Consider the following 23,007-nt stretch of genomic DNA (forward strand, 5'->3'; position numbering starts at 1 on the left):
GATCCTCCTGCCTCAGTCTTCCCAGTAGCTGGGATTACAGGCACATGCCACTACACCTGCCTACTTTTTGTATTTTTAGTAAAGACAGGGTTTCACCATGTTGGCCAGGCTAGTCTCAAACTCCTGACCTCAAGTGATCCACCCGCCTCAGCCTCCCAAAGTGCTGGGATTACAGGCGTGAGCCACTACACCTGGCCTATTTTGACATTTTAAATTGGAAATGCTGGTGAGGTGAACAAGTGGAGATATCTAGTAGAAAGATGAAAATACAAGTTGGATTTCAAGAAATTTGGGAGCTTTCAGTGCTGATGCAGGCAACCAATACCGTGGGAACAGATGTGATTTGTGGGAGAGAATTTTCACTTATGCAGAAAAGAGGCCTGATGGCCGTGGACACTTGTTGAACATTTCCATATTTCTGTCCTGTGGGAGTCACAAATTCAGCATGTCCAAAATGGAATTAATCATCTTTCCACTAAACCCGTTTATCTTCTTGACTTCTCTAGCTATGCAGATGGCACTGACCATTGTCTTAGTCGCCCTAGCTCGAAACCTCAACTATCTTCGTCTCCTACATTGACTTTTTTTCACCTATAGAAAATTCTGAAAATCCACCAAAAAACAACAGATAGGAGATACAATAATTAATAATGAAATCATTTCCAATATTGTGTAGTGAATTCTTCTGGTCATACTCCTATGTGAGTACAGATTTAATTTCCTTTGTACGGAATCATACTCTACATTTTTAGAGCAATCTTTTTATTGAAGTATAACAGTCATGCAGAAATGTACACAATCATAAGTTGATGGCTTTTCATGTCATTAAATATTCTTTTGCAACATCAATTTTAAAAAGTGCAAGGTATTCCACCCATTGATGTACCATAATTTAGTTAACTAACCCCTGTTGTGGAACTTCTGGCTTTTTCTAGTTTCCTCATCTCTCCCTCAGAAATGCTACAGAGATGATTTACCTATATTTGACATTTTTGTGTCCATTTCCAATTTTCCTTAGAATACAGTTCTTTGGTGCAAAATTTCTGGGTCCAAGGTATGTGCATATTTTAAATAAACTTTTATTTTAGGATAGTTTTAGGTTTAGAGAAAAATTATAGATACTACAGTTTCTGTATAATCCACAGCATTTCCCCTATTATTCACTTTTTTTTTTTTTTTTTTTTGTGATGGAGTCTTGCTCTGTCGCCCAGGCTGGAGTGCAGTGGCTTGATCTCTGCTCACTGCAACCTCTACCTCCTGGACTCAGGTGATTCTCTTGCCTTAGCCTCCCGAGTAGGGACTGGGACTACAGGCGTGTGCCACCATGCCCGGCTAATTTTTTGTATTTTTAGTAGAGACAGGGTTTCACCATGTTGGCCAGGATGGTCTCGAACTCCTGACCTCAGGTGATCTGCCCACCTCAACCTCCCAAAGTGCTGGGATTACAGGTGTGAGCCACCGCACCCGGCTATTCACTCTTACAGAAGTATAACACATGTCACGATTGCAACCAAAATTGATACATTATTATTATTATTTTGAGACGGAGTTTTGCTCTCATGACCCAGGCTGGAGTGTAATAGTGGGATCTGGGCTCACTACAACTTCTGCCTCCAGGGTTCAAGCAATTCTCCTGCCTCAGCCTCCCGAGTAGCTGGGATTACAGGCACGCACCACCATGCCCGTGTAATTTTTGCATTTTTAGCAGAGACGGGTTTTCGCCATGTTAGCCAGGATGGTCTCAATCCCCCGACCTCAGGTGATCCGCCCGACTTGGCCTCCCAAAGTGCTGGGATTACAGGCATGAGCCGCCTCGCCCGGCCCGATACGTTATTATTAACTAAAGTTGATACTTTATCCAGATTTCCTTAGTTTTTACCTAATGTTCTTTTTTTAATTGCAGTGTCACACCCAGGATACCGTATTACATTGTCATGCCTCCTCAGGCTCCTCCTGACTCTGAGTTTCTTATACTTCCCTTGCCTTTGCTGATCTTAACAATTTTGAAGAATACTGGTCATGTACTCTGCAGAATGTCCCTCAATTCGGGTTTGTCTGATTTGTTTCTTATAATTAGACTGGGTTATGAGATTTGGAAGGAAAGTAGCATAAAGTGCCATTCTCATCATATATCAGTCCACATACTATCAACATGATTTAGCACATAGTCTTGATCACCTGGCTGAATTACTGTTTGCCAGGTTTCCCCACTGTAAAATCACTCATTTTCCCCTTTACAGATGTTGTACTGTTGGGAAGGAAGTCACTATGCACAGCCCACATTTAAGGAGGTGGAAGTTGTGCTCCAGGATGGCTGTCTACATAAGTTATTTGAGATTTTCTGTGGGGATTTATCTCTTCTTCCTCATTCGTTAATTTATTCAATCACTTATTTATATCGGTATGGGCTCATGAATATTTCTTTTATACTTTGAGCTATAATCCAATATCACTTGTTTTATTGCCCAAGGCAATTTGTAATGTTCTGAGTAACTCAGTGAAGAACAGCCCCTCCCAAAGGTTGTGCCAGCTCACAGGGCAGACGTCATTAAGATCCTTTCCTTCTCAACTTCTCAGACCCATTAAAAAGGTCAGAAAGCAAGGGGGAAGCTGACACCCCTGCCTAGCGCCCAATTTCTGGACGCCCCTAAGGCAGATGAGGCCAGCATGCAGGGGTCTTTCCCCACATGGGCACCTCAACCCGTTAGACACTCTTTCCCGGCCAGACCTTACTCAGCACCCCTCCTTGTCCCCTGCCCCATCTCCTGGCTTTCTGTGGCTCCGCCCACCGCGGGGCGGAAGTGGGTGTGGCCACGGGCGGAAGCAACGGGTCAGGGGCCCAATCTTGCAACGAGCCCCTCCCACTTGCCGCCGCCCCGCCCCTCCGGCCCAGACCGGAAATGAGGTCAGAGAGGGAAACCCTGGCGGTGAGAGTCGGCCCAAAAAGCGGCGGCCGTTCGAGGTGGCTACGGCAGCTGGTGAGGGGGAGGAGTGGGTTGAGAGTGTTGGGGTCCTGGGGGCTAGTACCAGAGGGGATCGGAGCGCCACGCGCCGGCGTCTTGGGGCTGCGGCAGCTGGCCGGAGGGTGAGGGTGGTGGGGCCTTGCTTTTCAGGGCCCTTGTCCCCATTCCTGGGGATGTGGGTCGGGCCGTCTTCGGGGCCACAGCCCCCTCTTCCTCTTTCTTCTTTCTGCCTCTCTGGGGCTGGCGGCAGCGTGAGGGCTTGGTGTCCCGAGCCATGGGCGCCCCAGCCCTCAGGGACGGGCCGGGGCGAGGTGGAGAGTCCTTCGAAACACAGTTTTTCTCACATATGTGGCCATGTTGCGACCCCTGATCCCGGAGGGAGCTCAGTCGCCACGACTTGCATTTTTTCAGTTTCTGCCCTAGAAGAGCCGACCCCCGCCCCTGGTGAGCCCAAATGAGAAGTTGCCTCCTGCCTCTCCCACCTCCTACTCCGCCCCTCACATCCACCCTGCTCCTGTTTCTCTTCTTACTTGCTGTCCACCAGCTACCCTACCCGTTCCTTCCTGTGCGTGACTCAGCCTCATCTCTACCCGGGTGCGTGCCTGGACGCCGGGTCCTCTCGAGAGTGTGCACCCGCGACTGGAGATGGGGAGCCCTAGGGTTCTTCTGTCACCTACTGTTCGAATTACAGGCTTTGAGGCAGGAAAGGATTCTGCACAAGCATTCGACTACCAGTTGTTTGGTGACTTCGTTCCGTGTTCAAGTTTGTGCTATTCTGCCTGAGGTTTTTATTTGTTATTTTGTTTTTGTTTTTTTTGTATTTTAGTTGCCTGAGTTTTTAAAGCAGTAATTCTTTATTAAGGAAGTAGATTTAGGCATGCTGTTCCCACTTGTTTCTTTATTTGGTCTTAGGGACAGTTGTCTCCCAAACCTCAATCGTGGCATTTTAATCCACTTTTTTTTTTCCATTTTTTCCCCTTCTTTTCACAGGTGTTAATAAATCACTTCTTAATGTTTAAAATAACTTGGTCTTGTTTAAACGTATGTGCCTTTGGACACTTTGAGAAGCTTCATTTGTATGGTAGTTTTGGAAGTAGGTGTCACCATTGCTCCTACAGGTGTGGCAGATAAGCCGGAGGACTGTTTTCCTGTCTTTAAATTCATTGGCATAAGCACAGCATGAAAACAGGTTTTAGAAAGCCCTTTGCAAAGTGAAAACTGAACGAATGGGAATATGGTGAGAGAGTGGCACCACAAAGAATTTAAGCTGATCTTGAAATACTTTGGGCATAGAGGCAAGGGAAAAGTGCTAAAAGTTTAATGTGTATTTAATTAGCTGCTATACAAATTAAACATTTCCCCTTAAGAGGGAACTTTGAAGATTGCTCCTACTACTCTCATTTCTTGAAATGTTTGCCTCTGAAGTGACTCCTGACGTGTGATGTTTGGTTTGAGGATAAACAGAAAAATAAGAAATTTTGGAAAGCAGTTCAGCCAGAAATCTTAGAAACTTCACCCTATCGCTGTCATTTCAGCTGCTATTGTATCCTATTTTTGTGTGATTGTGTGGCACTGAAGCACATAACTAGGACGGACATTTATTTTCTGAAGAGTAGGAGAGGGGCTTAAAAATTGTTAATTATTCAAAAATATATGACCTACTGTATAAGGTTCTGTACCTGGTAGCTTCCAGGTGATAGTTGGTACCAGAATGGGTGCAAACTTAGTCTCTTCTCCATTCTAACTTCAAACCTGGGTCACTACAATTTCTTGAATCATGAAAACTGCATTCTTCCTTAAAGGATATCACTAAGTTGTCTTTCTGTTTCTTTCTGCCATGGTCATTGTCAGCAGTGACCCCAGGCCAAAGAACAGTTTTTCATTCATTCTCAATACCTCAATGAGACCGTGTCCTGCTCTGTGTTTCTGCAACTCTAGTGTGATTTTGAAGTTGTATGTTTTTCTACTGTCTAGTGAGACAGTCTCTAATCTTTCTGGATCTCATCATTAGGTAATTCAGTGACAAGTTTAATTGGGGAAAAGTGAGAAGGATCTAGTCCCCCGAATTTGTTTTGGGTCCTGTCCCAGTTGTCATCTGGTGAGTAGGTTTTTGTGCTTAAGAATATGTTGACTTCAGGCGTTTAACAAAGGACAAAACATCTATTTTTAGTGGCTTTAGCAAGTGGTAGGAACAGAATCTAAGTGTAGCCAGATGAAAGGTGACTTATTTCATTTAGACAGGCAGAACTGTGGACTACCATGATCTGTTTCATCAAATTATTCCAAAACAACAGATCCTTTTCAGGCTTTCTTTTTCTTTTTCTTTTCTTTCTCCTCCCCGCCTCCACCACCAAACTTCCTTTTGGCAGATGTGGCCTCATGGATGAGCTGGTACACGACTTAGCCTCAGCCTTGGAGCAGACGTCTGAGCAGAATAAGCTTGGTGAGCTGTGGGAGGAGATGGCCCTGAGCCCCCGGCAGCAGAGGAGGCAGCTTCGGAAACGCCGAGGTCGGAAGCGTCGTTCTGACTTCACTCACCTGGCAGAGCATACCTGCTGCTACAGCGAGGCTTCTGAGTCAAGTCTGGATGAGGCCACTAAGGACTGTCGAGAAGTGGCTCCCGTGACCAATTTTAGTGACTCTGATGACACAATGGTGGCCAAACGACACCCAGCTCTCAATGCCATTGTTAAGAGTAAGCAGCATTCTTGGCATGAATCTGACTCCTTTACTGAAAATGCACCTTGTCGACCACTCAGGCGCAGGCGGAAGGTGAAGCGAGTGACATCAGAGGTGGCTGCTAGCCTTCAGCAGAAGCTGAAGGTGTCAGATTGGAGCTATGAGAGAGGCTGCAGGTTCAAATCTGCTAAGAAGCAGCGTCTGTCCCGCTGGAAGGAGAATACTCCCTGGACCTCATCAGGCCACGGATTGTGTGAATCAGCAGAAAACAGGACTTTCCTAAGCAAAGCAGGAAGGAAAGAAAGGATGGAGTGTGAAACAGATGAACAAAAACAGGGCTCTGATGAGAACATGTCAGAATGGTGAGATCTCCCTTACTAAGTCAAAGATTTTCCTGGTTAATGTTTCCCAAAGTACACATCCACAGTCTTGGTGGGTTCTGCCTTCTTTCAAACTAGCCACTCTGGTATTGACTTTGAAGGCTTCCTTGAATCAATCAGTAGCTTAGCTTTTTAAGGTACCATTCAAGTGTCTATTTCCCTCTGTTAGGAAGGCTATAGAAACACAGTTGTTTCTAAAAACTGTTTAAAACGTGTACCTCAAATGCACAAGTAATAATTTTAAAAAACAATTTGTTGCTTATTATGCCATGTAGTTTGTACATAAATATTGTTGTTTAGAACTCAGGTCTCAGCAGAGGTTGGTGTGTGTGTGTGTGTGTATGCGCGCATGTGTGTGTGAGAAAGAGAAAATGTTAGCACCAGGCATATGGAGTTTATAAATGTTCCGTTAAGTTGCCTGTCCTCATTAAGAATCATGGCTTTAGATACTTTTTGGCTATAATTCTGTTTTCTGCTACTCGTGGTTTGACTATATTGAATTTTTTTTTTATGGCTGACATTCAAATTGTCTGAACACATGGTGGGCTTTGAAAATAACAGTACCGAGTCCCATTAGTCTTACATCAGATGTGATCAAGCCAGAAAAATTTGTCTCTAATGGGTACGTGTTTAAAAATGTAAGTGTAGTTTTGGTGAGTTTTTTTAGCTTTTACATCTCAGATAATCCTGGGAACATTGATACTCCCCAGCTTGATACTTTAATGTTATTAATGTTAATCTGTGATTATCTTTTACTTAATGGTGAGGATGCCATTGGTGTTTTGGATGGGACCATTCTTTATGGTGCATTGCAGAATATTTAGCATCTCTACATTGTTCACACCCCCTTTTCTTTTCTTTTTTTTTTTTTATTATACTTTAAGTTCTAGGGTACATGTGCATAACGTGCAGGTTTGTTACATATGTAGACTTGTGCCATGTTGGTGTGCTGCACCCATCAACTCGTCAGCACCCATCAATTCATCATTTATATCAGGTATAACTCCCAATGCAATCCCTCCCCCCTCCCCCCTCCCCATGATAGGCCCCGGTGTGTGATGTTCCCCTTCCCGAGTCCAAGTGATCCCATTGTTCAGTTCCCACCTATGAGTGAGAACATGCGCACACCCCCTTTTCATTGTATCAACCCAAAAGCCTCCAGGGGTGATCCCTAGGTGGATTGAGTACTCCCTGTTGAGAACCAGCGTATTCTATTATTGTTAATATTAGTTGACATTTATTAAGCACTTAACTATGGGCCAGGCACTGTACTATGGACTTAACATATACTCTAATGTTCACAATTCCACTATATGGTGGATACCACTATTTGTATTTATAGAAGGGAAGCTGAGGTTATAAGAGCTTAGATAATTTGCCTAAGGTCACCCAGTGCCAAAACGGGGAATCAAGCCTGATTCCAAAGCTCGTTCGTAACCACCACGTTCTGCTGCCCTTTGAGTTGTTCTGTCTCAATTTAACTTTCCCAGCTGTAGAACAGATGACCTTTCTGAAGTTTATCTTAAAAACAAAGACATCAATCTTAGGAACTCTGAGGTGAGGCTGTGTCAGTAACAGGAAAAGCTGCTTAGGTCTGTGTACCTGTACCTTTCATGGATGGTTTTTAATCCAGCTTTTAAACTTTTTCTTACTAAGTTTATATTTGCCAGTCTGCAGACTATATTGTGATAGGCTCATATTTTGACTTTCCTAATTTTCCTCTAATGCCTCATTCCTTCTAAGGTCTATTTACAGAATTTATATGTATATATTTGGATTATAAAGGTATTTTTTCCTCATCAGACTATTTTTAATCAAACAAGAAATGCTTAGTCAACTTGTAGCCTTTCACACTATTGAAACCCTCTACTGAGACATTCAAGTTTGTTTTAATATTGAGCATATATGCCAAATAGAATTCTTCTTAGTATTGAGAATGGTGATTTTAAAAGTAGCCTTTTGGGATAATAGCTTTGTGTATGTTTCTTCCCCATAATTTCTTGTTAAACTACGACATAACTGTATGTGAAAGAGAAACTGTTAACTCTGTCTGCTCTGAGATAACAGCTCAAGTGTGGCTCCAGATGCAGAGCCTATAATCTAGCATGAGATGCTTCACTCTTTTCTGTTCCCTCTTACTCCAGACACATCTATTGCACATTCTAGTCAGGATGTAATAATATAAATTCTCATTACCTGAGAGTCTGGATAAACTTAAGTGGATGGGAATTCTTGTGAAATTCTTCCTCTTTTCAAATTGAGGAGACCTCATTCACCCATTTGGGCTATTACCCTGGCCTCTCACTTCAGAGTTCTTTCAATATGTAGATGCTAAAGGGCTTGTAGCTGTGAAGGAATAATGGGCGGAGTGGTGGCGCACATGGCATGAGGAAAGTTCTTTAAAATCTTCTAGTTATTTAGGAGTTCTAAATTCCCCTTGACTTGTCTCGATTCATCTGTAGTTACAAACAGAAGTGCTTTGTATTTTTTTCCTCTAATTCCATTCTGTGGGAGAGGGGGTGATTCTTACTCTTTGACCGCATGTTGTGTTCAGCCTCTCTTCAAGAGGAGAGTGGAACTAAAGTCTCCCTTAATTGTTAGGCACACCTTTAAAAAGGGCTAGCATTAGAGTGTAAGTAGATAATAGTTTATGATTTGGATATTATACTGTCTTGGTCAGTTGATTCTGTCAATAATTTTCTACTTTTTTGTTTCCCCTGCATTTTTAAAAGAAATACTTTCAAGAATCTTCTTTGTTACCCTTTCATAAATCTACTTGGATGTGCCACTGTTTGCATACAGATCAAAATGTAGACTTTTACTTTTTAGCAGTGATATTGAGAGTTGTCAGAGTAATGATCCACATTGTAAGATTATTAAGATGAAGTTGATTGTTAAGCTTAGCTTAGCCTAGTCAATGGTAGAGTTTTTTGTTTTTTTTTTTAAAGCATGTATTAGGTGTTTTGGATTTGAAAATGTATGTCTCAATCAACCTATTTCTAATTTCCTTAAACTCACTCTTTGTGAACTAAACATGGAGTAGTTATAGACTTCATCAATATTTGTTTGCTTTTCTGTTTCTGGTCTTCCTTTAATATTACACCAGCCAATCCCTCACAAGTTTTGAGGAACTAAAAATGGTTATAGTATAATAGTTTTTTCCTGCTTGCATAGAGATCAAACTTATTTTAATATTTTTCTGTGTATGTGTGTTTGTGAGTATTCTAAAGTAGAACAATTACTGTAAAATTATTTTCTACTGATCTTTATTTAAATTGTCTATATAGCAGCTATTAATAGCTGTTAGCTATTAGGTGACTGTAGCCTAATTTTGCTCTATTCTTTACTAACACATCATTTGTTTGTTCCCCTTGAATATGGTTTAGCTTCTTTTTTTTTCATCAGTGAATTGGTTGGGTGATGGCCAGAAGTCACATTCGGGAGCCTTCCTAAGGTGATGTATTAGAGGCTGATCTCACAGGAAAGAAAATATTCTCCTCTCTTGGAAGGCAAGTGACAGAGATAGAGTGCTAAACCTACCCCCTCCTTCTCCATCCCAGGCTGACCTTCTGCGGCCCCTTGGTGCCTCTTGTTTTCTTATTTTTATAGAAAATCAATATCCCTTCTGACACAAACAATAGCTCAGAAGCAAGAATAAATGGGAGAAAGCAGAGATCTCTGTCCATCACCTCTCACTTTAACTCCCCCAAACTCTTTAATTATGAGTGTGCTTTGCTCCAGGTGTTTGTGACAGTGAAATTGCTAAATGAGGACCGTTTTAACCAAAGATTGGGTGATCAATAACACTCTATAGCAGTAGCTTGTTGGATCAATAGCATTCATTATTTCATGGTTAAGGTAAGTAGCCTCCTTTGCAAGTGGAGGTCATTAATCAGGGGTTCCAGGAGCTGTGTAAAAGAATATGTATGGTAGGTGGGGGTGTTCTGATTTCTATTCTGTGAGTAGGGATGCTGACCAAGAGTGTATTTACTATTGTAAATAGTGGTAGTATTGCATGTGAGATTCTCGAATCTAGCATAGTGTGCTTATATGGATATATTCGCAGTTCTGCTGGTATCCTTAGGGACAACTAAAAAACACACCTTGGGAGGCAGATATGATACTATTGTACTTGAAGGTCTATATCTTGAAAGAAACATCCATCTCTTGAAAGAGTCTACCTCTTAAAAGAAATATTGGGATTATTCCATGTGGCTCCACAGGGCAGAACTCAGGAATAAAAAGTACAGAGTGTTACATGTTGCTGCGGATAAAAAATAGCATTCTAAAAATTAGGACTCTGTAAAATGAAGTGAATTGTTTCACCATGTAATGCGTAATGACTTCTAGATAAGTCGGGGGGATTCAAACATGGGCGTGATGACTGCTTACTTAGTTGCTGTGGAGTTGAGAGGGTTGAACGGAAGACTTCTGAAATCCCTTGTAACACTGAGATGCCATGATTCTTTTCAGTCATAGTCTACCTCCCACCATTGTAACATCTTAACTGGTGAGTAGCCTTAACTGCCCACTTGAGTTCTTGTAGTTTCCACTGGCAGTCATCTTCAAAGATTTGTTCTTTCTCTGAACTTTTAGAATGATACTCCCTTTTCTCTTATTTTGCAGAATTTGTTCAAAGGCCTCTTGGTATTTGCCAGCAAGGGTGCATAGATTACCATTGGTCCCCTTTTCTACTCTCATGGACATAGGTAACATGCCATTCTCAGATCTACCGCTGGCCAAGAGAATATGCAGAGCCCCTAGCCCAGTGCTCCCAGTGCTACTGGGAAGCTTTTATCTCATACAGCTGTGCTGGGCTGAGATAGGATCATCCAACTCTCACTGCCTGATTCTGACCCCATTCTAGGAGTGTGCCATAAATGAAGGTGTGGAAAACACAACAGTCCCCAGAATGTACTATCTCCAGAATGCACTTCTCTACCCATGTCAACTGGAGTCTTTGTTCTTGAAGACTGTGCTTTCTAGGACTCAATACCCTAAAACTGCTCCTTACCCTCAAACACAGATACACACAGAAAACACTAGGCTTCCCTATCTAAGTGTATTCTGGGAGTTAGAGTGACCAAATAGAAACTGAAAGATACTCAGGCCAGGTGTGATGGCTCACGCCTGTAATCCCAGCAGTTTGGGAAGCCAAGGCGGGTGGATCACAAGGTCAGAAGATCAAGACCATCCTGGCTAACATGGTGAAACCCCGACTCTACTAAAAATACAGAAAAATTAGCCGGGTGCGGTGGTGGGCACCTGTAGTCCCAGCTGCTCGGGAGGCTCAGGCAGGAGAATGGTGTGAACCTGGGAGGTGGAGCTTGCAATGAGCCGAGATCACGCCACTGCCCTGGAGCCTGGGTGACAGAGTGAGACTCTGTCTCAAAAAAAAAAAAACAAACAAACCAGAAACTGAAAGATACTCATTGAGAAGAGAAGGATGGAACCACACCCTGCCTCAAACTGTAGCTGCCTGATTTTCTGACTGAAACTGGCCTTGCATTTCTGAACCTCGAGGTGACTGTAGAGAAAGGATGCAGAGGTTTGCTGTCTACCTTCAGGGCAGGCCCAGCACTTCTCATGTGGGCCTCCCATTTCATTGTTGAGTGCAGTTCTATCAGCCTTGTAGTTTGAGGAAACCTTGGCAATAGGCCATCTGTATTCTCTATTGCTACAGAAAAATTCACCCTAAAACTTAGTAGCTCTAAAGAGGCCAAGTCTGTGAGTGTGTAAATATTCCCAAGGAAGAAACTTGCTGGAGAAGAAGAAGATACAACTGAAGAGAAAAAAGTGTTCTTGAGTTGAAAAATTAAGTCTAAAGATTAAAAGAGAAAATTAATGAAAAGAGACCTCTACTGAGATGGATCTTTTAAAAGTATTTTATTTTAGTTTTCTTTTTTTCACATATGCTCAGGACTAAGGAAAGAAAATCTTTAAAGGGATTGAAGGCTGGGTGCAGTGACTCAGACCCGTATTCCTAACACTTCGGGACGCTGAGGCGGAAGGATCCCTTGAGCCCAGGAGTTCAAGACTGCACTGAGCTGTGATTACAACACTGCACTCCAGAGCTTGGGTGGCAGAGTGAGATACCGTCTCTTAAAAAAACGGTTGGGGGTGGGACATGAAAATAAAACTGACATTCATCCCTACAATATAGTAAGTGTTAAGGGCTACATTTGCCCATAGAGTTTTGAGAGGGAAAAAGTGACTCACTTCACCTTGCATTTTATATACAGTAAAGGTATATTTTATATGGAAAGGCAGCAGAAAGACATTCTTAGATATGCAGGCCCCAGAATCCATGCTCTTTAAAAATTTACTCTGAGAAGATGTTTCATCTACCTGAAGGTGAATAACTTAGCTCTAAGAAAAGGGATGTCTTGAGGCACAGCCCCCAGCTCAATAGCAGAGTCCTGAGGAAAATTGTATCTGGAAAATGTACCTGATTGTACAGGTCATAGTATCGAACCTGTCAACCTGGGGAGGTTGCTGCCTTTCGTGTCACCGTCTGAATGAAACTGAAAAACAAATGCTTCTATTATATATTCTCATTACTTATAGGAATAATTTCGGAACTGATGTGAGATATTTCTCTGAATAACCTCTCCCTCAGTCTTGTTTACTACTAGATTCAGAAGTCTGATTACAAAGGGTTACAATGTGCCACCTCTACCCTGGAAAATAATAGAGCAAAAATACCTTTGGGCAGTAGATCTAAGAGTGACTTTTCCCACGTTTTCTAAATTCCGAAACAACTTTTATTTTGTTAAGCACATTATTATTTACTAAGAAAAGTTTTTTAGAAATGATGCAAGCCATAAACTTTATTTTAAGATATCTATTAATTAGATGCAAAAAACACCTCTTATTAAGCTACTTGGTTAATAAGCTTTTAAATGGGGAGAAACAAACCCAGATGGTAACTTATTAACACCAACTTTTGATTATAGGTGATAAACTAATTCTGTAGCTCCTTATTATAATTGGAACAGGTATAAGTTACTTTTTCAGTTCTCACTTTATAGTCTTCTGTGGTTAGGAGTATGAAAGAATTAGCAAGCTCTCAGATCAGAGGGTGAGCCTTGCTTTTTTCTGCCCCCTGCTCCCCCCGGCAATAGTGGGAATTCAGAGGTGGGGTTTGTTTTGTTGAAACTAGAAGCTACTGTTTAGGAAGAAGGGAATTAGTTTCGACAAAGAGTTTATAAAGATTCTGTATTATCTGTTGCTGCAGAAAAATTTGCCCTAAAACTTATTAGCTCTAGGCTGGGCACAGTGGCTCATGCTTGTAATCCCAGCACTTTGGGAGGCTTAGGCGGGTGCATCACCTAAGATCAGGAGTTTGAGACCAGCCTGACCAATATGGTGAAACCTTGTTTCTACTAAAAATATGAAAATTAGCCAGGCGTGGTAGCATAGTCCTGTAATCTTAGCTACTCGGGAGACTGATACAGGAGAATTGCCTGAACCTGGGAAGTGGAGGTTGTGGTAAGCCAAGATCGCGCCACTGCACTCCACCCTGGGCGACAGAGGGAGACTCGATCTCAAAAAAAATAAACAAACAAAAAAAATTACTAGCGCTAAACAATGAACATTTTATCACTTGGAATCTGAAAGTGACTTAGCTGGATGGTTCTGGTTGAGTCTTCTCACGAGATTATAGTCTAACTGTTGGCAGGGACCTCAGTTATGTCAAGGCTCTACTAGGGCCAAAGGATTTGTTTCCAAGCTCACTCACATGACTGTTGGCAGAGCTCATTTCCTCATAAAGCTGTTGGACTTAGAGTCTCAGTCTGTTTTCACATGGGCCCCTCCGCATGCCCATCAGCATCCTCAGGACATGATAGTTGGCTTCCCCTTGAGTAAGTGATCTGAGAGGGATGAGGAGAGTCAGAAAAGAGAGCCCACGATGAAAGCCACAGTCTTGTATAACCTAATCTCAGAAGTGGCAACCTATTGCTTCTGCTTTGTGTGATCAGTTTTACAGACCAGACCCTGTGCAGTGTGAGAAGTACTACACTGGGGTGTGCATTAATAGGAGGTTGGGTAATTGGGAGTCATCTTGGGAGTCTGGTTACCGCAGATGACTACTGGCCTGAAACATTGTTTTCCTAGCCTTGTGTGATGCTAAAGTCAGGAATAGCATTCTCAGACTCTGCTATTTCCCCTGAACTCATTAAGAGAATGTTTTTACTTTGATTTCAAAGGAAGAGCATTCAGGAACCATAAAGGCAAGGAGGTATGGGTCCCTGAGAATATATTTTGGTGTATTTTATGTCAGCGTACCGAAAATGAGTGTTAATTGAATTCAAGATACAGCATTAAGAAGGAGAGCGTCTTTCCAAAGTGAGTTTATAATTAGTTTTCTTAGGGTTCAGCATATATGATGTATTATTTGCTGATAAGGGATAGTAGTCAAGGCACAGCTGCAGTTTCAGCTGTGCCTGAAAGTTTTAAGTAGCTAAAAGCAAACAAATACTTCTTCCTTAGCTCAGTTAATCTGTTTGCATCTTCAGGAGAATGAAAAGTCCTGAAATTCAGAGGTATCTTCTGAGTAGAGAAACATCTGATTGACTTTAGTAAATGAGATGAGTATCTGTGCTTTCTGTGTTGTAGTGGTCATTCAGTGAATACATGGGCTTTAGACATACACTGCCCTGGCTCTGATGCTTACTTGCTGTGCGATCTTGGGTAACTTGCATGCTTTCTCTAAGCCCCTTTCCATTTGTAACATGAGGTTGATGTATTTACCTTGTAGAGTTTGGGGGTAGAGGAAGCATAATAATTAATAAAAAGTGCTTAGTATATTACCCGGCCTGCGGTCGAACTCAGTGAATGATATTTTTGGTATCATTAATAGTAGCCTTCTATATTAATAATTTTCTGAATAAACTCAGTTCAAGTACCAAACCCCTTCTGGAGGCACTTGTAGATCTTGGCCGAGAGTAGTGCCTCCTCTCTTTTGGATGAAACCCAGTGCAGGAAAAATAATAGATTTCATTGGCCATATTTTGTTTTTCCATTTAAAATGACAATAGGTTTGCATCTTATAAAATGTAGAGTGCTGTTCTAATGAGAAGATTGTCAGTGAGGAAATTACTACTATTAACCTCTAAAATAATACTTAGACACAGACTTGGTACCCTAGAAGTAGCTTTCTAATCTTTCATCGTTTGCATTTGTGTATTGCTTTAGAGTTCACAAAGCAGGGTCACATACCTCATACTGTCACATCCTTAATAATCCATCCACATTTTACATGTAGGGAAATAGGACTAAGAGTTGAAGTGACATGCCACAAGGCTGTATAAGGGCAGGCAACAGAGGTGTCTAGAACAAGTTCATTCCGTTTACATAACATTTACTGAATGTCTGATATGTGCCAGGCACTGTGCTAGGCATTGGGGACACTGAGATGAGCAAGATATTTTTTTTCCCTGGATCCATGGATCGTTCTCTTCTATGGTTACAGGATCTTCTTTCTGCCCCAGTTAGGCAAGGAAGGGTGAACTGTACGACTTGTGAGTAATTTCAGTTCTATCAGTTTGTCTGAAGGTCTGGCTGCCTTCTGATTGTTTCTGGATCTGGAGGCTTCAGATCATTTGAGGCCCTGGCCCAGCCGTGGCAAGGAAGTGGTATTGTTGCTTCTATGGGATGTTGACTACTGCATCCAGCTAACGTGCACAGGCTCCTCTCTTCTCAAGTAGTTTCCCTAAATGGGACAGCCTACGTCTTCCAGCCCTCTGCTTTGTTCATCACTGTGGATCAGGGTTTGCAACTTAGGCACTACTGGCATTTTGGGCCAGATAATTCTCTGTTGTGGGGCTGTGCTGTGCATTGAAGGATGTTGAGCAGCATCCCTGGCCTCCGCCCACTAAATGTCAGTAGTTCACCAACTCCTCCTTCTCTGCTTCAAGCCATGAGTATCAAAAATGTTTTTGGATATTGCCAAATTGGGAGAGGGGCTGCAAAATTGTCTCTAGTTGAGAACCATAGTTCTTGATGTTTCTGGTACTGAGATTGGGTTTTTACTTTATTGACTCTGCTTTTACCAATAAGTATGAATTTCAAATTGTAGAACATAATACAACCAAAATATTGATCTATAGATAGAATATAAAAATATAAAAAATATAGAATAAAAAACTATTGATCTACAGTTTTAAAACTAAGAATTTTTGCTAGTTTGAAAACCATACCCTTTAATTGCACCTTAAAAGGCAAACAGTTCGTCTTCAGAACTTGAAAAGAAAAGCAGTTGAGATGAAAGCATTTTCAAGTCAGTACCAAGTTTACAGTGTTTAGTTAACAGTGGACAAGAGGGCTCCATGGTGTTTTATTAGGCTCGATTCCTATGATAATATACTTGTCAGAAAGTAGATGCCATGCCCAATCATCTGGCTTACCTAGGGTGCCTCTGTTTTCAAAGACTCTCTGGTGGGAAGATTAGATAGAGAGATGTGTGAAAAAACAAGGAAAGCAAAATGTTACTTGCAGAATCTAAGTGATGAAAAATTTCCTAGTAAAACGTTGAGAGCAGAAACATTTGGAGCTGCACGTTAAGATGACTTTCTTCACACTAACTCTGTTGTTTCACTTGGATGTGGTTCAGTTGCTTTTCTAGCAATGTTATAATAATTAGGTAATACAGTTGGAGGCCCAGCTTATACTAAGTACATAAGAAAATGAAATGAAAGAATCTATAAAGAAATAGGGTTTGGGCCGGGTGCGGTAGCTCAGCACTTCGGGAGGCCGTGGCGGGTGGATCACGAGGTCAGGAGTTCGAGACCAGCCTGACCAACATGGTGAAACCCCGTTTCTACTAAAAACACAAAAATTAGCTGGGTGTGGTTGTGTGCTCCTGTAATCCCAGCTACTCGGGAGGCTGAGGCAGGAGAATTGCTTGAACCTGCGTGGTGGAGGTTGCAGGGAGCCGAGATCACACCACTGCACTCCAGCCTGGGCAACAAGAGCGAAACTTCATCTCCAAAAAAAAAAAAAGAAGAAGAAATAGGGTTTGTTCCACCATGGCACATGTATACCTATGTAACAACCCTGCATATTCTGCACATGTATCCCAGAACTTTAAAAAAAAAAAAAGAAAAGAAATAGGGTTTGTTTGTTGACTATTTCTGTGACAGATCTTTTGCATCTGATATTCAGGGACAAGCTTGAGTAAGGAAAGCATTGCTCCTTAATTTAATTGGCATTTTTAAGATTTAGTGTTGGAAGGATGTTTGGAAATGTTGTAAAATACAAAATATTTTCAGATTTTTGATCCAGGAATATAGATTGGGATTTTGCCAAGCCTGTGTTTTCTATAGCATGGTGAAAATGCTTCTTCCTCGCTTTGGTTTCTTGCATCTTCTAGAGTAGGTGAAAAAAAATTTTGACTATCTTGGAAGGAAATACTCCCAATCAAAGAAATAGCTAATACTGTAGAGGATTGAGAAGTTTTTCTTGAACCAGAGAAATCAAATTTAGAAGCGCACCATCAGAAGAAACAGAATCAACTGTGAGCAATAGCTCAGAAAATGAAACAGATTGGGCAGAATTTCATGGGACAAAAGCTATATTTCAGTGAGTGCAAATGAAGTTTGTTTTATATTTTGTTTTAACTTTAGTTCCTTTTTTCAGAATGAGTTTTGTGTATCTGCTCAACATGAAGGAGGACAGTAAATTCAGAAAAGAAGTTTTGCCATATTTTTTTTCTTGTTCATGGAGTTTTGTTTACTTTGTAAATGGGGGAAAACTTTAAAGATGCTAGACATCTTAAAATTACATAGCTTCATTGGAAACTGATAGTTGGCAATATTTAAGAATAAAATTGTTTGGTAAATTTGTAAATTTGTATTGTTGAATATATCAAACTAGGTTGAGATTATGTCTTTGAGCTTTATTAGCTTTCTAGTCCTTAACTAACAAAGTGACTTTAGATTTTTTTTAGTACTTCAAAATATAAGTGAAAATTTTAGAATTCTCCTTTTATATTTCTTTGTTTGGGGAGGAAAATAAAATTTTGTACCTTCCCAATGAAATTTACGTATCTGATTGGCTAATAGGTTGGAGTGAAATTAGGGAAGCTTGAAAACCATAATAAACATACGGTGCTTATTGACTGGAGCTGATGAGTTCTCTTGTGTTTTACTCTTTTTACAGTGAAACCAGCAGTGTGTGTAGCAGCAGTGACACTGGGCTCTTTACCAATGATGAAGGGCGACAAGGTAATGTTGATCCCAGCTTTGGGATATTGGTTCCGTGTTTATGGAAATGTTTGAGTAATCATAGGAGTGACTCGTGGAGAACATGGTGACTGTCTATGGCAGTGGTTCTCAAACTTTAAGGCATATGAGAGCCACCTAGGGAACTGTTAAAACCGCACAGTCCTGAGCTCCTAGAAATAAATAGGTCGAGAGTTGGCCCCTGGAATCTGCATTTTTCACAAGCACCTGAACTGATTCTTATGCCGGTAGATCAGACATTGGGAATCGTTGGTCTAGGTGGTCAGAGTGTCGAGCCTGGGACACTAGGAAGTTTCTTTTTATTAGAATCAAGAAATAGCTTCATGTGTTACTGTCTTTTTTTAGGTGTTAAGACATTGTTTTCATATAGAGAAAATCTTGTCATTTTTATAGCCTTATTTATAATGATTATAGTGTTCTAGGTGAATATATTATATAAAACATCTTCCTCAAAGTAAAACTCCTGGAGTATAGAGTCCTGTGAATAAGGCTGGTATATGTTAATTACCAGTTCTTTATTTTTACTACCTAAACACTAATTTAAAACTTTGCCTGTATATCAGGGTATTTTAGAAAATGTTTGTCCTCTCAACTTGTGTGGGGCCACATGCCAATAAAAATTTTATGTAGCCCTTTTGGACTCTGGTTTTCTTAATCTAAGTAGGGGACTTAGGGATTTCTAAAGTCCCTTCTAGCTCCAAAGTCCAATAATTTTTCTCCATGGGTTAAGCAATTAAAGGACTGATGTAGTGGCTACATGTCTCGGTTGATCAGGTAGCTTCCCCAGTAACTGAAGGGATACTGGGGCTGTGAGACTTAACAGCCAAGTCCTGATTTTTGGAGAAGGACTGTGGGGACAGCATCTTGTTCATGCCTCAAAGTTGTAGGCATAGAGGCAGTTTATCCTCCTGGAGTTGTTGAGCTTCCTACTGTAATGGAGGTTGTTGTGAGTACATTTCTATCTTTTATTAGATTCTGAGGGAATTAGGTATCATTAGAGATTATGTGTGTGTGTGTACAGGTAGGCTCTAACTAGAGTTTTGATTTTATTATCTCATACCAGGAAAGTCTGATGTCTTTCCATGAATGAGTTATATATACTATTCAGAGTTACCAGTATTTGCTCTTTTTCTTCGCTTTTCTACAGTTCTAGGAATATCAAAATGCATCTCTTAAAGGTTATGATGCATAATTATAGAGATGGAAGAAAGTGTGGACCTGTTACAGCAGATTAAGTTTTTGGGCCTTTGGAAAGCCTTTTCACTGATAAGGATTCCTTAGTTTATCATGAGAGATTATAGAATATTCTGTAGACTCAACTTTCCTCTCTTTTCTCTGCTTCAACTTCACACATTCTGGTGACATTGATGCTTAGCGTTCTCAGTGTAAAGCTATGGAATTTCTTGCCTCTGTGCCTTTGTTTATGCTGATCTTTCTGCCTGAAATCTCATCCTCATCTTCCTTGAATGACTGGTCGTTTACCAAGAACAGTTTTCCTTTTGCCCCTGCAAGGGCATATTTATGAACTATATCAGTGGGTCTTCTTGGTTTCAATTTCTTGTTGGAGTTGGCCTGTAGGAGACATCAACAGAAGACCGAAGGGAGGGAGGTGAATGATATTGGATATATTGGTCAAGTATTTATTGTGGTAATGCTGCTTAAGAGCCCCCAAATTTTAGTGGCTTATCACAGTTTACCACACTCATTTTTTGCTATGGGGTTGTGGGTTGCCTATGGTTCCACTGATCTCGTCTGGGCTCCACTGGTCTCCAGGCTTCAAGTTAGGTTTACGTCTGCTCAGTGTGTTGTATTTTGGGACCTAGGATGGAGGAGCAATGGTGATAGGCAGCATGGACTTCCTGTGGCAGAGGATGTAAATGCCAGGTGACCAGGCTAGACCACATGTACATATTTAAAACCTTTGCTTGAATCATGTCTGTTAATTTTCTACTATGTAAAGCAAGTCATATGACCAAGCCCAGTGTCAGTAGAATGAGGAAGTGTGCTCTTCCTAAAAGGGAAGGTACTGTGGAATCCAATGGCAAAGAGCAAAAGGCATGGGTGAATGATTCTATTATGGAGAGGACTTGGAAATGCTAATGCAGTCCACCACATTAGATTATTGCTTTCCCTGACACCTTTTCTGTTGGATTGCTGGTTGGCAGTGGTTGTGTTCCTCTGCTGAGGGCCACCACTCTTGTTTGGCAGCCTTCTTTTATAACTGCAGTTCTTTGGACTCCGATAACCATTCTTTCCCTTGCCACTCCAGGTCTAGGAATGGTAAGGGCCTCCTGCTGTGCTGGCTCTACCTGATGTGCTTCACCATCCCTTGTGGGGTTCCTTGTTAGTACTGTCTACACCTTTGTGAATAGTCACTTCATTACATCTCTGCAATGACCCCATTTAAATGTGCCATGTGTTTGCTGAGGGGGTTCTGGCTAATAGCCCTTTCTCCTTTGTTCTCTGTGGCTCCTTGTATTATACTTACTGTTTCTTTTAGTACTCACTAGATTATGTTATTGTTTGTAGGTACACGTCTTTTCCCTTGAAGCTTTTCAAGGCAGGAGTTACTATGTGCAACTGCAGTACCTAGCACGTTCCTGGCATATAGTAAATACTTAATAAATAATTATTGATAATCCAATTAAGGGGAAAACTCTCCTTTTTTTCCCCCCAAAAAAACATACATAGATTCTCAGATTGTAAAACAACTAAGCCTATTTGGTTTAAAGCAAAATTCTAGAGAAGCCGGAGGTCAGGAACCTGATCTACCCAGCTTCTTGCTTATTCCCTGGCAGCACTCTTTTAAGGAGCTCCTCTATTAGGTGTCTTAGTGAACCCTGATTGAAGACTACTGGTCTACATGATCTCACAATGTTCCTTCTAGTTCAGAGTCCCTTTTTGTATTATTAAAAATCTTGAATGAATGCTTGAGAACCAAAAAAAATCCATTATAGTTTGCCATTTGTCATCAGAAAACATGACCTAATTAAATATACTATTTCAATAAATGTCCTGAGGAATGCTTATGAATAAGAAAAGAATTAATATATTGAAGTACAGTGAAACTAATTATTATGCACTAATGCCTGTCTTCAGTTCATCTATGTATCTGATCTTGTGAGATGCTTTTAGAGTAGTGGTTCTCAAAACGTGGTCTCCAGGCCAGCTTAGCATCATGAAGGAACTTGTTAGAAATACACAATTTTGGTCTTGCCTAGACTAGAATCAGAAACTCTGGAGTTAGGTCTCAGCCGTCCTTGTTTTAACAAGCCCTTCTGGTGCTTCTGATGCATGCTCAAAGTTGAGAACTACTGTATCAGAGAGACAGCTGTTTGTGGTGTGTTTTTATAAGGGAACACTTTGAGTAACTTTCTTAGTTGTAATATCTGCTGCTTTTTACCAGAATGCAGTTTTCATTCCCCATTTTGGAGATCTCCACAGTGATTTAAGAGTTACTATCCTGGGTGTTAATGACCCATGGATCTCATACTTCATGGGATTGACATGTTCTGAGCAACTTCTCTGGAATCCAGTGTACATTAGAGAATGACTACATTGTGAACTCTTTTAAATATTCTTGTAATAGTTTCCTTCAACTTTGCTATTTTGAAAGGAGTATGGTGTGGCAGACATAAAATTATGTATTCTTTGTTGGCAGGGATAAACTCTAGTGGAAACTGAGATACTATCATTGCAGCCAGTAGAGAGAAGTTTTTACCGACAGTCTGGATATATGGATCTGGTTGTGACTTTGCTGTTAATTAACAATATGGTCTTGGAAAAATGGTATAACTTATTGAAAAGTCTTAGGGAATTATATTATTTGTTGCTGTGGTTTTTTTTTTTCCCCAGTAGCTTGGATTGCTAGTGTCAAGATGATTTCTGTCCCATTAATGAGATACCAAGGATAAAATGAAGTATGGACGTATATTCTTTATTCACCTTTTATGAGAGAGGCAAATATAGTAAGAAATCCCTCAGGAATAGCTAGCTTTGAATTGAGAAACATTTATGGGCTTTGAGCCCCCAAATTTATACCACTGAGAATGGTATAGGGGAGGCAGTTTGTTTTTGTAATAAAGATCTCAGGCTTTTGAGTTAGTCAGGCTTTGGGTTCAGATCCTGGCTTCGTTGTTTACTAAATTGACCTTGACTTCTCTAGGCATTAGTTGCCTTGTTTGTAAGTTGGAGTTAGTGTAGGGCTTGAAAGAGATGACATATTTACAGATTTTTAGCATGGATCCTGGTAGGTTGTAAGGGCCTAGTAAGTGGTAGCTTTATTTATTTATTTTTAACTGTTAAAGCAGTCCAGTTTAACACAGTATGACATTTATGTGAAATCAGGTTGACGTTTCAGTTTTCATTGCAATATGAATCAAGAAGAACCAGAACAATTTCTTTTTTGTGTGCCTTGATTTATTTAAAAGTATAATCAGCCTGTAATTCCAGCACTTTGGGAGGCTGAGGTGGAAGGATTGTTTGAGCCCAGGTGTTCAAGACCAGCCTGGGCAACATAAGGAGATCCAGTTTCTACAAAGAATTAAAAAAAAAAAAAAAAAAGGCTGGGTGCGGTGGCTCATGCCTATAATCCCAGCACTTTGGGAGGCCAAGGCGGGCGGATCAGTTGAGCTCAGGAGTCCAAGACCAGCGTGGCCAACATGGCAAAAACCCCATCTCTACTAAAAAATACAAAAATTAGCCGGGCGTGGTGGCGGCGCCCGTAATGCCAGCTACTCA

General features: G+C 41.0%; 1 protein-coding gene across 5 annotated transcripts in view; it reads left to right on the top strand.

The window, feature by feature from the left end:
• Positions 1-2,871: 2,871 nt before the first annotated feature.
• Positions 2,872-23,007, top strand: part of GPATCH2L (G-patch domain containing 2 like) — a 53,854-nt gene continuing 33,718 nt past the window's right edge. For all 5 annotated transcript variants that reach the window (XR_001887073.1, XM_017880571.1, XM_017880570.1 and 2 more), the window contains exons 1-3: positions 2,872-2,978; positions 5,333-6,004; positions 18,185-18,249. Coding sequence is in view for 4 of the 5 variants with exons in the window: in XM_017880571.1 (XP_017736060.1) it covers positions 5,343-6,004; positions 18,185-18,249 (727 nt within the window). In the remaining variant the exon portion in view is untranslated. The remainder of the gene's footprint in view (positions 2,979-5,332; positions 6,005-18,184; positions 18,250-23,007) is intronic.

This window comes from Rhinopithecus bieti, unplaced genomic scaffold (assembly GCF_001698545.2).
Source record: "Rhinopithecus bieti isolate Rb0 unplaced genomic scaffold, ASM169854v2 scaffold_11380, whole genome shotgun sequence".
NCBI lineage: Eukaryota > Metazoa > Chordata > Mammalia > Primates > Cercopithecidae > Rhinopithecus > Rhinopithecus bieti.